General features: G+C 47.3%; 7 protein-coding genes across 7 annotated transcripts; 4 read left to right on the top strand and 3 right to left on the bottom strand.

Annotated features, from left to right (window-relative positions):
- Positions 1-998: 998 nt before the first annotated feature.
- BDV38DRAFT_294410 (multicopper oxidase) lies at positions 999-2981 on the top strand (the record flags this gene model as incomplete). The annotated part of the gene is made up of 3 exons (XM_032062496.1): positions 999-1344; positions 1396-1870; positions 1940-2981. The coding sequence occupies exons 1-3, from the start codon at positions 1098-1100 to the stop codon at positions 2979-2981; spliced, it is 1764 nt and encodes a 587-aa protein (XP_031918718.1). The 5' UTR covers positions 999-1097.
- A 922-nt stretch (positions 2982-3903) lies between these two features.
- Positions 3904-5224, top strand: BDV38DRAFT_235388 (DUF1014 domain protein). The gene is made up of 3 exons (XM_032053338.1): positions 3904-4042; positions 4199-4299; positions 4424-5224. The coding sequence occupies exons 1-3, from the start codon at positions 3989-3991 to the stop codon at positions 4926-4928; spliced, it is 660 nt and encodes a 219-aa protein (XP_031918717.1). The 5' UTR covers positions 3904-3988; the 3' UTR covers positions 4929-5224.
- pex7 (putative peroxisome biosynthesis protein (Peroxine-7)) lies at positions 5225-6635 on the bottom strand. The gene is made up of 2 exons (XM_032053337.1): positions 6339-6635; positions 5225-6281 (listed from the first exon to the last, which is right to left on the bottom strand). Exons 1-2 carry the CDS (start codon positions 6500-6502, stop codon positions 5378-5380), a joined length of 1068 nt encoding a protein of 355 aa, XP_031918716.1. The 5' UTR covers positions 6503-6635; the 3' UTR covers positions 5225-5377.
- Positions 6636-7308: 673 nt separating this feature from the next.
- BDV38DRAFT_235384 (uncharacterized protein) lies at positions 7309-9123 on the top strand. The gene is made up of 4 exons (XM_032053336.1): positions 7309-8056; positions 8114-8497; positions 8570-8752; positions 8808-9123. Exons 1-4 carry the CDS (start codon positions 7391-7393, stop codon positions 8922-8924), a joined length of 1350 nt encoding a protein of 449 aa, XP_031918715.1. The 5' UTR covers positions 7309-7390; the 3' UTR covers positions 8925-9123.
- A 380-nt stretch (positions 9124-9503) lies between these two features.
- Positions 9504-13137, top strand: BDV38DRAFT_294407 (2-oxoglutarate dehydrogenase family protein). The gene is made up of 2 exons (XM_032062495.1): positions 9504-12061; positions 12127-13137. The coding sequence occupies exons 1-2, from the start codon at positions 9655-9657 to the stop codon at positions 12642-12644; spliced, it is 2925 nt and encodes a 974-aa protein (XP_031918714.1). The 5' UTR covers positions 9504-9654; the 3' UTR covers positions 12645-13137.
- On the bottom strand, positions 12945-15270 carry BDV38DRAFT_278169 (Zn(II)2Cys6 transcription factor; the record flags this gene model as incomplete). The annotated part of the gene is made up of 4 exons (XM_032058660.1): positions 12945-13931; positions 13987-15013; positions 15064-15149; positions 15205-15270. 4 exons carry the CDS (start codon positions 15268-15270, stop codon positions 12945-12947), a joined length of 2166 nt encoding a protein of 721 aa, XP_031918713.1.
- A 328-nt stretch (positions 15271-15598) lies between these two features.
- Positions 15599-17002, bottom strand: BDV38DRAFT_267842 (putative tryptophan dimethylallyltransferase; the record flags this gene model as incomplete). The annotated part of the gene is made up of 3 exons (XM_032056660.1): positions 15599-15607; positions 15689-15806; positions 15861-17002. 3 exons carry the CDS (start codon positions 17000-17002, stop codon positions 15599-15601), a joined length of 1269 nt encoding a protein of 422 aa, XP_031918712.1.
- Between the last annotated feature and the right edge of the window lie 412 nt (positions 17003-17414).

Here is a 17414-nt window from a genome sequence, read left to right as displayed (position 1 = left end):
CACGTTTGCAATTTTTGATTGACGACCGATATGATATGATTGATTGAAATCTCTTACGTTCTGTTTTTCTATTCTATTGTTGTTTTTGGCTGAGTGAAATGACCATATTTCAGCTCAAGATATAACATTTTATCTATTCATAGCATGGATTGGTGTCTGAATTTTGATTGTATTTTTGTCTTTTATTCTATTTTATCTTTAATTTAATTTAAACCTTTTATTTACATATTTATTTATTTTTTTCCTTCGTTTTGTTTTGGCCTCCCTTTTCGGGTGTTTCTCCAATCGGATCCTTGTGGAGTGGATTAATTGCCTGCAAGGTCACGATCTATTGAATTATCTATCGACTATATAACCAATGCCTCTCGTGTTTGGAGTTTCCCTAAATTTAGTAACTATAAAAGATAGATCAACTTAACTTTACCTAAAACTGTCGAGCACTTTGCATCCGCCTGCCAATTCTTCTGCGGACATTTCTGCTAACGGAAGTTTTTCTTGCAGTTGCCTTTCGATATGGAAATCAATTTGGGACAGCTCACTTCGGTGTCTTGGCCGCTTTAGCATCGTGATAGCGTCAATTATATATTTGCCTAGCTTTGCCTCTTTATGCAAATGCAATGCTACGCTACGGTCAGGCGCATGAAGTGCCCTGCATCCTCTTATTGCTTTACTAATCGAAGCAAACATACCGTGGCAGGATGATGTCCGGTACGGTGAACACTGATAATTACCACGTCGATCTTTTAGATGCATATGACTACTCTTCCGTCAGCTTTATATCCAAGGGTGTCACTCCTTTTCAAGCTCACCGGTAGTCCTCAACTATCCCTTGCATTGTCAGTCCACATTGCCACGGCTCTTCATTGGCCTCTGCTCTTTTCATCACAGGGGCCTCAGTTGGATTCGGCCTGCAGATGTTTTATACATTCAAAAAGGCGTTGTCACAAACAGAACAATAGAAAACACGAGAGAGAGAGAGAAATTCTCTAAAGGCCACTTGTAGGCTCTGCAGTCCCTTTGATGCACTGCATTATTCTTTGTACATATTTCTTTTTGTTATACTTATGCTGCCCTAACAGTTGTAGTACGGTTGCGTCATGACTCCTTTTCATAGCCGGCTGGGCCTGCTATCTGTTTTGTGTCTCGTTCAATGGGCATCCTGCAAGGTCGTTCACTTCGAACTCAACCTAACATGGGAAAATCATGAAGTGGCTGGGGTTACGCGAAAGATGATACTCAGCAATGGACAATTTCCCAGTCCGGCTTTACGATTGAAACAAGGTGACAATGTTGAGTTTCTGGTTAACAACTCAATGCCTTTCGGGGCGACCGTTCATTTCCACGGTAATATACTCTTCCATCCACTGAGGAGCTCTGGTTAATTTCTGTCATCAGGTATTGAGCAACGAGGCACGCCGTGGTCCGATGGTGTACCAGGACTATCACAAAGACCGATAGCCCCCGGCGATCAATTCTTCTATACATGGACAGCAACGCATTATGGCACTTATATGTACCATGCCCACACTAGAGGCCAAATTGAGGATGGATTGTATGGCGCCATCTACATTCAACCAGATGAATCAGTGGAAAAACCATTTCATTTGATCGCCGATGACGCAAAAGAGCTACAGGCCATGGGAAAGGCGGAAATGGAGACTGAGCCTATCATCCTTTCCGATTGGCGTCACTTAACATCTGAAGAAACCTGGCAGGCTCAGGTAGCCTCTGGGGTTGAGAACTTTTGTGCCAATGCGGTTCTGATTAATGGTAAAGGATCTGTACTCTGTCTGCCTCAAGACCGCATCAATGCACTTACCACACCTGCCCAGAGGAGTGCATTGGGGAATAGAACGCTTACTGATATGGGGTAAGCCACATCATCGATCTGCTTTCATCCGCTTTGTTTATTATCCAAATATATACTGACCTATTCCAGTTGTTTGCCACCTAGTGACTTCCGGAAGGCCAACCTAACACCAAAGGGTTTCCTCCGCGGATGTACACCCAGTCAAGGCCCGACTGAGATATTCGAGGTAAAATCAGCTTCGCGGTACAGAAGTTGGGATTTAATAAATATAGCTGGCAGTCTAGAGCTAACATTCTCTATTGACCAACATCCTTTGTATGTCTATGCGATCGATGGGCGTTATATCGAGCCTATTCGTGTCGATGCGATTACTATTCCTATTGGGAGCAGATATTCTTTTTTCGTTAAATTAGACCAACCTGCCGGTGAATATACGGTCCGCGCTGCCAACACCGGAGCAAACCAGATCATAAATGGCACAGGCATTATGAGATATGAAGCTTCTATTTACCACCAGAAGGGGCCATCTCAGCCATGGATTACTGAAGCTGGCACCAATGCAACCGAAAATATGGTGTTCTTGGATGAGGCGAGGGTCGTCCCCTTCCCGGTGGAAGTGCCTTCTTTGCACGTGGACCGGACATACATTCTAAACGTCAATAAGATCGAGAACTCGTACACCTGGACATTGGGCAATCATAGTTACCCACAATCAAATGAGGAAGTGACCCCTTTGCTTTTTAACCGCAGCTCCATCCCCACAATATACACCATCACCACCCTGAACAACACTTGGGTGGATCTCATCATCAATGTGACGACTGGAGGCCAGCCTCCTCATCCAATCCACAAGCATTCAAATAAGTATTTCATGATTGGATCAGGATCTGGTGCTTTCCGCTATCACTCAGTTGCTGAGGCTGTGAAAGACATCCCTGAAAGCTTTAATCTCTACAACCCACAGATTAGAGATACGTTTTTCAGTCCACCTGCCAATGCAGGCCCATCGTGGCTTGCAATCCGATATCATGTGGTCAATCCGGGCCCTTTTCTGCTGCATTGTCATATTCAACCACATTTGAGTGGAGGGATGGCCTTGGCCATCATGGACGGCGTTGATGTTTGGCCACATGTGCCGGATGGGTATGAGCTGCCAGCTATGAGTAGCTGAATGAGTGGTGTTTCATGTAGATGTATTAATGTACTTTAGGTCATGGATGAGAACTGTACAATAGTTCTATATAGGTACATAAGGCCTAAGTTGTTCAATAGCCATACAATACAGGAGTATTGCATTACACCCCAGCTTTTTTTTTCTGAACTATCAAATGCCTTTTTGGAATAGAACAAGTCTTCTGGTCCGTGATGCAAGAGAGAAATCGTTGATTGATGTCGCAGCACAGTTTGAACTCAAGAGGTCGCAAGCACTGACTGCATGGAGTAACGCCAGTTTACATCCGCCGTCGCCTGAGGCCAACCACATCCTATTCCCAAGCACTTCATTTTGAAAGATGCCACTAAGTAGCAATGCGTCCTTTCTTTTTCTGGGACGATTCTTATGGGAAACCTCTCTACTAGCCATTAATAGAAAGTGGATTTTCGCCATGCTTTGCAAGTTCAAGCTGTGCTCCGCTTCTTATTGGTTCAGTTGGTATGAAGTCATGTTGATGTGAGACGTACCTTACAATCACAACTGATCTAGGGGGATGAACTGTGAGATAAAATCTGAGGGCCATCCTAAGCCGAATGGTAACTTCCTAGCAGGAATCAACTTCTACATTACTGTTGGACCGTCCATTATGTGTACCAGTCCCATCAAGTCCGGGCAGTGGCGATGCGGATCATATCAATTCTGATGCTTCAGTGTATCCTCATTCAATCAGAGCATAGAAATAAATACAAGTAATAGCCAAAACACATATGATTTCCGAGCTTGATAGTAGCTCGCAGATCTAGAACATATACATAGCAACAAAAGCCAGGGCTAAGTCAATCATGTGAACGTGCATAAAAAGTTACATAAGTAAAAATGTTGTTAGTCAAGTCTCCACCCATTAATTACCCCATCGGTCTTAGCTCTGACACACCCCTCCAAGAAACCCAACCAAACACTTCTTCATACCTCACTCAACAAACCCCCAATAACAAAGGAAATCGGAAGGAGAAAACATATCAAAAATGGGTCCTAAGAAGGGCGGCGAGAACTCCAAGAAGGCAGCTGGCAACGCCCGCGTACGTGAAAGCCCCCCCTATCCGATCTGATAATGTATTCGGATCTGATAAATCTGAGCTTTTGCCTTTTGCCCCGCCCCCGCCACATGGTTATCATGGCACGCGACCAACAAGGTATTATGGATTGTATTGCTGATGAATATGGATTTGGAATAGAAAGCGGAAGCGGCTGCCACTAAGAAGGCCGTTGAGGATCAGAAGCGCGCAGCTGAGGAGGATAAGCAGTGGGCGAAGGGTGCTAAGGGCAATGCTAAGAAGTGAGTGTTGGATTTTTTTTTGTCTGTTTCTTCCTAGTTACGCAATAAGGAGGAAGAACTTCCAATGTGGGATACGATTTCTCCATTGGTGTAATCGGTATGCTAATCGTATTTATAAATCCAGAGAAGCAGAGGAAGCCAAGAAAGCAGAAGCAGCCCGTAAGAAGGCCGAACGCGATGCTCAACTCGCCGCCGAAGAAGCCTCCCAACCCTCTAAGCCTAAGGGCAAATCGAACCAACCGGTCAAGAAGTCCCGCGGATTGGATCTTTCCCAGCTCGACGACCAGCCTGCATCTCGTAAGGGAACCGCTCTCAATGCCTCGGGTATCGATAACGCGCTGGACGCCCTGTCATTGACGGGCAAGGATTCATCGAAGATCGATCGTCATCCGGAGAGACGGTACAAAGCTGCTTATGCGGCGTATGAGGCGCGCCGAATGCCCGAGGTGGAGCAGGAGAACCCTGGTCTGCGGAGACAGCAGCGTTTGGACCTCATCAAGAAGGAATTCGACAAGAGCGAGGAGAATCCTTTCAACCAGGCGCATGTCGCGTTTGATGCATCGAAGGATGAAATCGCTGCTATTCGCGATGCGGAGAGGAAGAAGACGGAGGCCAGATTGACGAGATAAGGCCGTTGTCTTCTCCTACACCCTTCCAATTGGATTTAGCATGTTCCTTTTAAGGAGGGGGTGCTCGTCTGAGCGCTCTTCTTCACACAGGGCCCTTTATATGGGTTCTGTGGTCTTGATATACCCGGCTTTGGCTTTTTGGTTTCATGTTGAGTCCACTACGGCTGGCATAGATGGGGAAATGTCATGCCTAAACTGCGTCACCGTGTAAGGTGATATATATTTATGGTGATGATTGATGTTCGGATAGTATAGATTGTTTAACGATAAAAAAAAACAAAAGCATATTCTATACCCCAAGTGACAACAGTACTCAATAACCAGAATCGTAGTCATAAAGTATTCAGTATCCGACAGGCCAATCGCTGCCAGGAAATGGTATCATGCAATCTAATATCCAATACAGAAGGAAGAAATAAACCAAGACGGGTCATCCAAAAGACGGGCGTCTATCCCATCACTGCCCGGACATCCCACACATACAGACTTTCGTCCCATCCCACACTGGCACACCAACCCTCACTTCCGAACATACACCAATCAACTCCGGTCACAAACTCTGTATGACGTGCCATTCGGCCCATCTCCACTCCCATCGTTGGACTAGGACCCGCCCGCATCGAGTCGACATCCCCAACAACTCCTGGGGGAGATTGGTCGTTCCATGCACGACAGGTCATGTCGTAGCTCCCACTAAGGAGAACGTTGGATAAGTGCGGCGACCAGGAGATTTTACGGACGGCGTAGTCATGCCCGACCATCACGGTTTGCGGGCCCTGGTGCGGGGCACGGATGTCGAAGGTGCGAATCGTCCGATCCACGCCCGCGGTGGCCAGGATAGACGGTCGGTATTTATTCCAGTCATGTGTCAGAGCTTCGGAAGGAGGACAGGCGGCCGGTGGAACGCCCGGTTTACCAGGAATCGGAGATACTGGGGCGGCATGGATCGGGATCTGGAGAGTGAGATGGTTGGATGCGGAAGCGGGTGTGCGAAGGTCGAAAAGACGGACGTAAGAATCGGAGGTAACACAAGAAAGGATGTCAGGAGAATGTGGCGAGAAGGATGCGGAATAAGTGCAGCTGTGTGTGGGAAGAGTGACGAGAGAATGCGGACGATCGGGAGTCCAGACGCGCACAGTACCGTCCCAGCTGCTGGAGCAGAAACGGTCTTTCGCGACGAGATTCCAGTGCACACTGAAGACTTCACGGTTGTGTTCTTTCCAATTCTGGACAGGGAAGTCGTTCAAGTTGCAATCGAACAGCTTAATGCTACCGTCCCCAGAGGCTGTGAGAACTTGATTCTCGTGGATCTCAGACCATGCAAGATCGTAGAGCGAGTCTTGGGTGGTAAACCTGGCATCGTCTGGTTAGAATGAACTGACTTGGTCATCTTCAATGGAAGGCCTGTACCATTTCACAGGTACAATTCCGTTTGGAGTCAACTCCAAAATGTACATGCGTCCATTTCCCACAAGTCCAAAGTTGGCCGACGAGGCGACGGCCAGGCGATTATCGAAGAACGGGGAGTACTTAACCGCACAGCCGTTATAACCCTCGGTGCGAAAATGCAGCATGGTTCTGGGGGATGATCCGAAGCCAAACCACGCTGTTAATGTCACAAGGAGGTAAGTAGGTAGAGAAGGAAAAAGTGGTGGGCGTAGATTAGCGACTGCGGTGAAAGATCATATCGCAAAATGAATGTTGACTGGAATCAAATGACTTCCAGTTGCGGGGAGATTCTCACTTCCTTGAGCCGAGGTCCATTTACCGTGATTGGTGGAGTCCCCGTGATTAGCGTCAACGTCATGTTATATATCCACTTTCAACTACTTAGTATACTGTTCAACATTTTGTTGAAGTGCATTCGATTCTTACATTACCAAGATATTTTTATTGTGATCCTCCTAAACACGACATCCTCGGCATTTTTGACCGAACTACAGCGGATTTCCTCCTCACAGTGCGGGTTATCATCCAAGATTGACGCATACCCCAGTTATAACTTACCCTTAAGAACCACACATTATGGGTGGTATGGTCTTAAGTTAAAAACATCTCAAAAAACTAATAAGCCATGATCGTTTTGGCTATGAACAGCTGAAACTGACTTCGTGTCATCCTTTTATCAAGACTTGAGACCATCACAAAAGCCCTGATCCAGTGTTATCTTCGCGTCACATGAAGATACGGCCCTCTAAACGCAAGACAATGACGAGAATAACTTATCACACTCTCAAACCACTCAGGGTGATGTTCCTGTTGATAAATGGTGTAAGTATTTCCTAGTGATGCCGGATTTCCGATATATCGGTGGAACGCCACTTTGCCGATGCGGAGATCCGGGGTCCTGAAGTCAAGCCGATTTTCTCGGTTTATCTTGTTTTTTTTTTTTGAAAAAAAAAGAAAGAAAATCCGTGACTGTATCGCCCTTCATTTAGTATCTTAGGTACCCCAGGTCAACTATGTCAAGCCGTGCAACGCATCATCTCCGGGGCTGCTACCCTCACGCCCTTCGAACCACATCAGCTCCACGCGCATCAAACGTATTACCTAGTCGGTGCTCGCTTCAATCAACTGTCAGGTCAGTTGTATTCAGTCGTAAAAAGAATTGGTTATCTCCGTGGCTACGCCAATTCAGCGTATCTGCCCTCCATGCGGCTGAAACCAAGATCATCTGCGTCCCCCCAATGGCCGAATCCATCTCCGAGGGTGTCCTGTCGACCTTCAACAGACAGGTCGGCGACTACGTTGACCAAGATGAAGAGGTCGCCTCAATCGAAACGGACAAGATAGATATCGCCATAAATGCACCACATAGCGGAACGATCACAAGGTTACTTGCCAGCGAGGGCCACACCGTGACAGTGGGACAAGCTGTTATTGAGATTAGCCTCGAAGAGCGCGATACAACACCATCTTTATCACCACCAAACGCAGAAAAAACCCCTGAATCTCCTCAGGAAGTCACTCAGAAGCAACAGACACTCGTTAGGGAAACAACACCCTCCCAAAAGCCAACAAAAGAAACAACCACTACACCCACTCCTACCCCAATGACTACTCCAAAACCCGTACCAAACAGCCAAGGTCCAGTATCAGCCTTTCAGGGGAGTCGATCAGAGACGAAAGTTAGCTCACTCGTCCGTTCTATGCGCCCACCAGGCAGCTGATTATAAGAACACTAGGTCAAAATGTCTCGTATGCGCCTGCGCACGGCAGAGCGTCTAAAAGAATCGCAGAACACAGCCGCGTTCCTCACGACGTTCAACGAAGTAGATATGAGCAAGGTTATGGCGTTCCGCTCGCAGAACAAGGATGACGTGCTTCAGAAACACGGCGTCAAGCTGGGTTTCATGGGCCCGGTGGCGCGGGCCTCCGCGCTGGCTCTCCGGGAGATTCCGGCTATCAATGCGTCCATTGAGAACGACGACACGATTGTCTTCCGCGACTATATCGACCTTAGCGTTGCCGTTGCGACGCCCAAGGGCTTGGTGACTCCAGTGCTACGTAACATGGAAAGCCGGAGCATCGTGGAAATCGAACAGGGCATCGCCGAACTGGGGAAAAAGGTGAATCGATCAGAGTTGTTACTAGCACAGCTCTACAATAAGAATATATTTCTAACATCTGCCATTTATTAGGCTCGCGATGGCAAATTGACTATGGAAGATCTAACTGGTGGGTCCTTTACGATCAGTAATAGTGGAATCTGGGGTTCGTTGTTTGGCACTCCTATTATCAATATACCACAGACTGCTGTGCTTGGGATTTACGGCATCCAGCAGAGACCTGTCGCTATCGATGGACAGGTAGAGATCCGCCCAGTAAGTCATTATTCTCTGTTTTGTGTAAGTTTGTGGATTATCCTAACTCTAGTAGATGATGTATACTGCGTTGACCTACGATCATCGGCTAGTCGACGGCCGTGAAGCAGTAACGTTCTTGACACTGGTCAAAAAGTATCTTGAGGACCCAGCCAGCATGCTTATCACTTGAGTTGCATAATCTATATGTATATTTTTATCTTTCAAGAACATCAATGTTAGGTGATGTTTCACTGTAGCAAATTAGGAATATCATCGCCATGCAGATGGAACTATATATGTACAGAGAACTTGATCATATCTTTGGAAGCGCCTAGCAAAGAAACCAGAAAATAAGGCTAGAGTTCAAGATTTACAAATAAATCCTACAGCGGACAGAGGAAATCTCTTACCCTAAGACCAGGAAACTGTGATACCACATCGGGCTAAAAGACCGGCAATCCCCCTAGCCACCGAACGCTTTCCCGGCAAGATACCATTACACCGATTCGCACTCACACCACTGTGCAATTAGTACATGCGGGCATCCCATCAACCAGAATGCGGGGAACAGAGATCCCCAGCTTCTAGATCATTTATAGAGTCGCAATCTCCGACCTCCTGGTACATACACCCACACTACCACGCCCATTATACATGCAATCCCCAAGCCGAACTCTGATCCGATTGATATCCCTCCTACTTCCCCCTTCCAATTCCATGAAGAACATATAATCAAAGAAGCACAACCACAATGTTAGTATTGCGAGCACGATACTTCGCTCGTCAGAGCAGAATCAGCTCTATATATCGCGCACAGCGCAGTCTTCTCTCACACCCACAACGACAATATGCCGTTCCGGCCACTGCACAGACCACCGAGGAAATAGTAAGTATCATTGGCATGGAGATTTCAACGGAAAATGTTAACTTTCCCTCTTCAGGTCCACAATGATGACTTTCTGCAAGGAAGCGCAGCAACCTACATCGATATGATGTACTCGGCGTGGAAAAATGACCCGTCTTCTGTGCATCTCTCATGGCAGGCGTATTTTCACAATGTCGAGAATGGCCATATACCCATGGGCCAGGCATTCATGCCGCCTCCAGGGCTAGTGACGGCATCAACGAATGTATCAATCGCACCGTATTCGAGAGAGGATAGCTCCACTGTCAAGCAGTTGAAGGCGATTCAACTGATCCAGGCGTATCAGAGATGGGGGCACGAGTATGCATCTACTGATCCGTTGGGGATGGCGAACGAGGGGAAGATTCGTCGGAAAGAGCTGCAAATGAGCCATTATGGGCTCGGTGAGCAGGATCTCGATCTCGTACTCACCGCTGGGACAGACTCTATGCAGGATTTCACATCTGAGAAGCCCAAAACCCTGCGGGAAATTATCACTGCCTGTGAGGAGACCTATTGCAGCACGATGGGAGTCGAATACATGCATATCTCGAATCAGGAGCAGGTGGACTGGATTCGGGCTCGTATTGAGGGCGCGCAGCGCCATCGGTTCACGGACGAGGAGAAGCGGCATATGTTGCATGGTCTTGTCCGCGCTACTAGTTGGGAGAAGTTCATTGCGACTAAATTTCCGAATGAGAAGCGGTTCGGGTTGGACGGTGTCGAGAGCTATATTCCTGCGCTGGAGGCTGCGATTGATAGGTCGGCTGAACATGGTGTTGATAAGATTGAAATGGGGGTTGCGCATCGCGGCCGTATGAATATGCTGTACAACATTGTCGGGAAGGATGGGGCGTCCATATTCCATGATTTTGATCCTAAGGGGACCTCCCACTGGGGTATTCCCGGAGATGTTAAATATCATTACGGTGGTAGTGGTGAGCATGTAACATCTTCCGGTAAGAGAGTGTATATGAACGTGCTTCCTCAACCATCGCATTTGGATTCGGTAAACCCGGTTGTTATGGGCAAGACGCGCGGGATCCAGGATCGCCTTGCGGATGACCAGGATTCCACAATGATGCTTAACGTGCATACGGATGCGTCCTTTGCCGCTCAGGGAACGATATACGAGACATTAGGGCTTTCAGGTTTGCCCGGGTACACCACTGGCGGTACGCTGCGCGTGATTGTCAACAACCAGGTTGGCTTCACAACGGATATGTGGCAGGCAAGGTCGACCCCATACTGCACTGATGTGGCCAAGATGTTGGATGCACCAGTGTTCCATGTTAACGGAGACGATGTCGAAGCGGTTTGCTCGGCGACGATTCTTGCAGCTGATTTCCGTGCACAATTTAAGAAAGATTGTGTGGTCGATATCATTTGCTATCGGCGCAACGGACACAATGAGATGGATCAGGCTTCTTTCACTCAGCCTACCATGTACGAGCGGATTGCTGATAAGGCGCATATTTTGGACCGGTACGAGGCAAGGCTGATTGAGCAAAGCATCGTAACACGTGAGCAAGTGGATGGAATGAAAAATGATGCTTGGGACAAACTTACGCAGTGTCTGGAAAAGAGCGGCGATTTAAATCACAAGCCTGATGCGCGCGAGTGGCTAATCGACTCTTGGAAAAGTGTAAAATCACCCATGGAGTTAGAAAGAGAGACACTGCCACAAAAGGTCACAGCAATTGGCCATCAGGCTGTGGAGACTGTAACCCAAAAGCTGGGAGCTGTGGTCCCCGAAGATTTCGTGCTACACAAGAATCTAGAGCGTATCCTCGTTCGTCGCAAGCAGACTGTCGACTCTGGAACGGATATTAACTGGGCAACAGCTGAGGCTCTCGCTTTCGGCACACTATTGCAGGAGGGCACAACTGTCCGTCTGTCCGGGCAAGATGTAGAACGAGGTACCTTCTCTCAGCGACATTCAGTCCTCCATGATCAACAGTCCAACCAAACTTACACTCCGCTGAGTACCCTCGGTGAAGGGCAGGGCCTCTTCAGCATTACCAATTCGTCGCTGACCGAAAATGCTGCGATGGGTTTCGAGTATGGCTATTCATTAGCTGATCCAAACGCGCTAGTGATATGGGAAGCACAATTCGGAGACTTTGCCAACAATGCTCAGTGTATTATCGACAATTATATTGCATCATCTGAAGAGAAATGGCTCCAAAGGTCGGGAGTGGTCCTTTCCTTGCCACACGGATACGACGGCCAGGGGCCGGAGCATACATCAGCTCGATTGGAGAGATTCCTGCAACTAGGCAATGAGGACTCAAGGTCTTTTCCATCACCTGAGCAGCTGCAGCGGCAGTATCAGGATTGCAATATGCAAGTGGTGTGTATGACCAGTCCAGCCAATTACTTCCATGTCCTGCGCCGGCAAATCCATCGTGAATTTAGAAAGCGTATATCTTCCTCTCCCTTTCCCATAGAAACGTATGACAGAGCACTAATTGAATCATTAACCCAGCACTTATCATCCTGTTCTCCAAATCTCTGCTCCGTCATCCGCTTGCTCGCTCGGATATCCGAGATTTCACTGAAGTGCCTTATTTCCAACCTCTACTGTCTGAGACTGAGCACGGAAAAACCATAAATGACCCCCAGGGTATTAAGCGTGTCATTTTCTGCTCGGGTCAGGTCTATGCTGCTCTCTTCAAGCACCGTGAAACCCATGATCTGAAGGATACAGCCATCACACGAGTCGAAGAACTCCATCCCTTCCCTTGGGAACAAGTACGGCAGAACCTGGATACTTATCCCAACGCAAAGGATATCATCTGGTGCCAAGAGGAAGCACTAAATGGAGGTTCCTGGAGCCATGTGATGCCGCGCATGGACCTCATATTGCAAAGGACGGAGAGCCACGGAGACAAGAGGGTGAGGTTTGCAGGGAGAGACCCGGCATCAGGTGTGGCTGTGGGGTATAAGGTACTGCACGCACTGCAGGAGGAGATTCTACTGAATGATGCTTTTCAAATTAAATAGCTAGTTAGCCCTGACTGTTTCAGTCTCACCAATATTGAGCTAGATTTCCCGAGTTAATAGCGTCCCGTATATAGTGGTCCTAAGAAATGGATTGGATTTTGTCGCAAATTTTCAGTGTCGTTTTTGTTCGAGACGTCTGATATACTATAGGGCGCAGTCTTATAAGCACCACACCCAAGAATATCTTTGGGAAGCCTTCGGATGCAGTAAAGTAGTCCTCGAATCGAAATGGACGCCAAATATGTCTTCGGCTAGCTCGCTGAAAATACCGATATATACACGTATAAGACCGTGAGCGATTCACGATAGGTTGAAAAGCTCCCACATGAGACCATCAAAATCCGGCACGCCTGTCAATCCAAATGTCTCCTCAAATGCGGAGTCGTCAAATAGTTGTAGTGAGTCCGATTGTTCAAGTGTAGCGTCCAGAAACCCTGTGTTAAAAACACCAAAGCCGGCAGGGTTTGTATCCAAATCTATGAGCTCCTGTTGCTGGTTTGTTGCGGTTTTTCCTAAAGGCAATTGGGAAGAGATATTAGGACTTTGTTGGATATTATTCGTAGTCCGTATCCTTGAACGAAGCCGAGGAGTAGCCGTTGACTCCGCTGAAGCTCGAGTTTTCAAGAGTCGCCTCATGGTCACACCTGAGATATCATCGATGCAGTCCCTAGCTCTCTGGGCTTCAAGCCAATATTCGCCGATACTGCTCAGAATATTGAGAGCCGTAGTTATATTTTTTGAGAGTTCATCTATTTGTATGTTTGTCGAAATATCAGGCAACTTCCAAATACTATGAAGTACCACAAGTGTGCCCAGAAAAATGGAATGGACAACCAGTCGGCTGTACTGCAGCGAGTCATGCCTATACAGCTCCCTGAAGCTTTCCAACAGCTCCATCGCGTGTCTGAAACATGAGTTAGAAGAATCTTCGGATGGGTCTGGAATGGCTGGGCTGGGGCGCAAGACTAGTATCATCATCTCATGATATTTGATTTCGCAGAGCTTGGCGCACATGTTTTTGATATTATCAGTATGTGGTATCTCGGCCTTCCAGGTTTGCAGACGCTCCAACATCTCCCTTTGCCAAACGAAAATGTCTCGAATAGGTGGGTAGGCGTAGGCTGGTGGCTCTCGAGATATACTGTGCATAACATACTTGATCTCCGAATTTAGTCTGGCGGCTTTAAATAGGTGTATGCCAAATGATATATGAGAAGGTGGCTGTTCAGGGGTTCTTTCTTGGGCGTCAGGTCTCATCAGCTCAAGGTCCGAGATGTCCATAGGAAGCTAGACCTATTAGTTCCATGCACACAAGTTAATCAAATATAGGCGAAGTACTCACACGTAGGTCGCACGCTTCGTCCCGGATACCCACCGGTCGCCCCATCATTGTCCCTATCGTCCGGTCAAACGTATACACCACCCAGAAAACCCGGGTTCTCATTTCCTGTTCCAACAGAGATATTTTCAGAGATGGTGTGTTTCGTATATCCCGCTGTAAACCTAAATCTATAAGAGAAGCCAAGCACTGGTAGTTGAGGTTCCATATATTGATTCCACAAGATGGGTTGTGGAATCCATACACCATGAGTAATAGCAATGACTGCAATCCACCCAAGGTTCCATCCGGAGACATATTACTAAAATGCTGCATTGCTGTGGCATAATAGCCCTCAGCAGGGAGGCGGACTTTGGACCTCCGTGAAAGATCAGTGGCAGCAATAGCCATAACCATGTAGACCTGAAAGGCCACTATTGGGCTGACATCTTCCGACGAGTACATTTGATCTATATAGCTCATATGGGATGGCTGGTGCAAAAAGGGATAAATGATGTGAATGGTTTCAAAGTACTTGGCTGACAATTCGGCAGCAGTTTCTCGTCGTGGGGGCAAAGAAGTGGGTGTATGAAGAATCTCTGCCGCGAGAGCGGTCGACTCTCCTGATAGTGATCCTGCAGAATCATTGGCAGCATTTCGTCGCTTCTGATGCCGACCAGCACTAGAGAATACGAGATTGGCAAAGAAATATCCGCTTGAAGGCCCAATATAGCGGGGTTCGCCTCCAGGTGAGAGCGAGACAAGTCCTATCTCGTGGGCTTGACGAGATTCCATCCGAGAGAGAGACCGCAATGGATGATGTGGCCCACTTTGGTATTGCTGTGTGCTTTGCCCCGAGCCCTGTTCCTCGCTTGCGGCAAGCTCTCTCTGAGGGCTCAGGATAGACGTTTCCTCGTGGTCCTCAATCAAGACTGGCTCTTCCTCTTGGGCAAGGTTGTCTCTGGACTGTTCATCCAAGTCAACGTTTGGACAACTTTCTTTTACTAGTGTTTCCAGCCATTGTATTCGTTTCTCCATGCTCGCGATATACCTATTGAAGGTCAGAATGTGTAATGATCTAGGGCCAGGCTATGCACTAACGAGCGCTGAACAAGCTGCTTGCCATCATTGATACAAGGGGTGTTAGCCTTCTGGCATGACCCACAGCGAGGAGTTTGCCCATCGCACTGTATTAGCCGGCGTCAGCTGCAGAAGCTCGCAAGTTATAGAACAGAAACATACGCGGATCTTCCGTCGTTGACAGCGGCGGCACGCGGCGCGATTCCGATTCCTCCTCGGCGAATCCATGGTAGTGATGGTATTCACACATATATATTATATATATAGTGAGTATATTTTAATCGGCATAATACGCTGGAATTGATTGATAAAGAACGATTGTGCAACGTGCTCCAGCCAATGATCGGAAGAAGGTTGGAAGAGAAAAGATGGAGCCTTCGAAGTGGTGAAAGGGAGACGGAGTTCTTCCGCTGGGACGAAGCGGATCACTTCCGAACGTCCGGTTAGCTCTAGACACTGGGGTCTACATGAAGACCAAATATGATTGCAATGTACATAATTAAAACAATGTACTTCTGAGACTACCTTCAAATTCCGCACTCTTTTCTTCATCTATTTATGTTTTCTTTTCATTGCTTAGCAGACACAAGTCCCATGGGAATTGTCACCGTTCCCCAAGAGATGACTACTGCTTCTCTTCCGCCGCCCATGGATTGTCAATAGAAGAATGGTAATAGATGCTTATATAGACTCCGATCTTCTCCGTAAAGGCAAAAGAAATCCAAGATGTCAGACGGTCCGTCTTCTCAAGATCATTTTCAGGGCTGTCCAGTTCAAATTTGATTAGCGTCTATTCAATCATAAGAAGAATGACTTACAAGTAAGATTGAATCATATCCAAATAGGATTTACCTATGTTAACCATGCCAATTTCCTCCATGAAATGTGCAATCCCGATAGCAATTTTTAGGTCATTCTCACCATGCACAGGTAAGTAGATCTTGGTCAACGGCGATGGATCTCCGCTTCGCATCTCGTAATTCCACATCAACGGGGTTGTCTTGGAGGTGTCGCTTCGATCGTCATGTTCTACTTTAATCTCAAGCTCTCTGTCCGGGATCTGGATATGGTCAAAGAGTTGCAAGAGATACCGCAACCCGTTGTCCACAGATGGGCCCTGCAGCCGAGAGCCCAGGGACCAGACCTCTTCAAGCTTCGCCCGCGTCATACTGGCTGAGCACATATAGACCTTGAGGCGACATTTTAACGGCTCGATGCAGTCCCATGAGAAGAAAGTATACGGGTTATATGAGTTAGACTCTTGCAGGTAACGGTCCACCATTGAAAACACCTCAGCGCAGTCTACTTGCCTCTGTAGGTCTTTAACCGTGTTGGTCAGTAATTCTCGTGAAGACTGCCCAGATACTTTGCATTTCAATCCCGGAAAGGCATAGACTTTGACCGATATAGGACCATCTCCGACAAAGTCAAAACCGAACAGTGTTTGCGTTCTCACATATGTGTCATCGACTCTGTTCTTTTCCAGTATGACTTTTTCGGTCGCATTAATATGTATGTTTCGAGAGACTGTATCCCATAATCGCGAATCGAACCCTTTGAGATCCAGTTCCGACAAGGTGGAGAGAAACTCCTTTGCTATATCTCGATCGTAGGCAATAGCCTCGGTACCTCGCGCTCCACTGAGGGGCTCAAAAGCTATACGAACAGTTGGTTGCTTTCCATGTTGTTGGTAGTTGGCACTAAACTCCACAGGAAGACCACTCCGGGTAAGAGTACTTCGAACAACTTGTGGATAGGGCCCCAGAAAAGGAACAACGACACGGGCGTAGAACTCAAGATACTGGTGTTGCCGCTCGATGCTATAGTTTGACGATATCAGAAGCTTCACTAGGATTGGGCCAGTTTTGCACCACCATTGCTTCCAACTCTCATTCGGAAATTTGAGGGTTTCAGTCAAGGATTCAAATGATGTGGGATTTAGTGAGCAAGGAAAGTGCATCGTGGTTCGAGAGGCCACTTCTGGGGGGTGAATACAAGACCTCAAATGGAGCTTCTATGGGGTCGCTGAAAGCTGAGCTTGATATGCAACGGTACAAGATAAATGAGATTGTCTTGGGGTCCGTTCAAAACTTAGTTAAGTGGCTAATGAGCAAACAAGTCAGATTGTGATCTAGACTACCTCGTAATTCTACAGCTTAATGTAACTCGGAGCAGGCCGAATCCATATAAACAGCAGTCCGGCAAACAACACCGTGACCGTTGCTTTGGTAATAACGTCACAATTCCAGGCATATAGATGGAGTATTAGATTACTAGATCCTTATAGAGTAAATAGTGTAACCCTCTACCAAGACCAACTCTCCATGGCTTGGTTTGCATATGTCTTCATAGACCAAATGAGGAGCCGCTAT

Source organism: Aspergillus pseudotamarii, assembly GCF_009193445.1.
Source record: "Aspergillus pseudotamarii strain CBS 117625 unplaced genomic scaffold BDV38scaffold_4, whole genome shotgun sequence".
In the NCBI taxonomy this organism is placed as follows: Eukaryota; Fungi; Ascomycota; class Eurotiomycetes; order Eurotiales; family Aspergillaceae; genus Aspergillus; species Aspergillus pseudotamarii.
The sequence above is the reverse complement of the archived record's forward strand: the minus strand, read 5'-3'. Positions and strand labels throughout refer to the sequence as shown.

Coding starts and splice junctions, on each gene's coding strand:
- pex7 (XM_032053337.1), bottom strand. CDS start 6,502: ATGCTGCATTTTCGCACCGAGGGTTATAACGGCTGTGCGGTTAAGTAC. Junction 6,282..6,338: donor GGAATTGTACCTGTGAAATG/GTACAGGCCTTC, acceptor AGACGATGCCAG/GTTTACCACCCAAGACTCGC.
- BDV38DRAFT_235388 (XM_032053338.1), top strand. CDS start 3,989: ATGGGTCCTAAGAAGGGCGGCGAGAACTCCAAGAAGGCAGCTGGCAAC. Junction 4,043..4,198: donor AGGCAGCTGGCAACGCCCGC/GTACGTGAAAGC, acceptor GATTTGGAATAG/AAAGCGGAAGCGGCTGCCAC. Junction 4,300..4,423: donor GCTAAGGGCAATGCTAAGAA/GTGAGTGTTGGA, acceptor TTATAAATCCAG/AGAAGCAGAGGAAGCCAAGA.
- BDV38DRAFT_294407 (XM_032062495.1), top strand. CDS start 9,655: ATGTTAACTTTCCCTCTTCAGGTCCACAATGATGACTTTCTGCAAGGA. Junction 12,062..12,126: donor CCATCGTGAATTTAGAAAGC/GTATATCTTCCT, acceptor TCATTAACCCAG/CACTTATCATCCTGTTCTCC.
- BDV38DRAFT_235384 (XM_032053336.1), top strand. CDS start 7,391: ATGTCAAGCCGTGCAACGCATCATCTCCGGGGCTGCTACCCTCACGCC. Junction 8,498..8,569: donor TCGCCGAACTGGGGAAAAAG/GTGAATCGATCA, acceptor GCCATTTATTAG/GCTCGCGATGGCAAATTGAC. Junction 8,753..8,807: donor GACAGGTAGAGATCCGCCCA/GTAAGTCATTAT, acceptor TAACTCTAGTAG/ATGATGTATACTGCGTTGAC.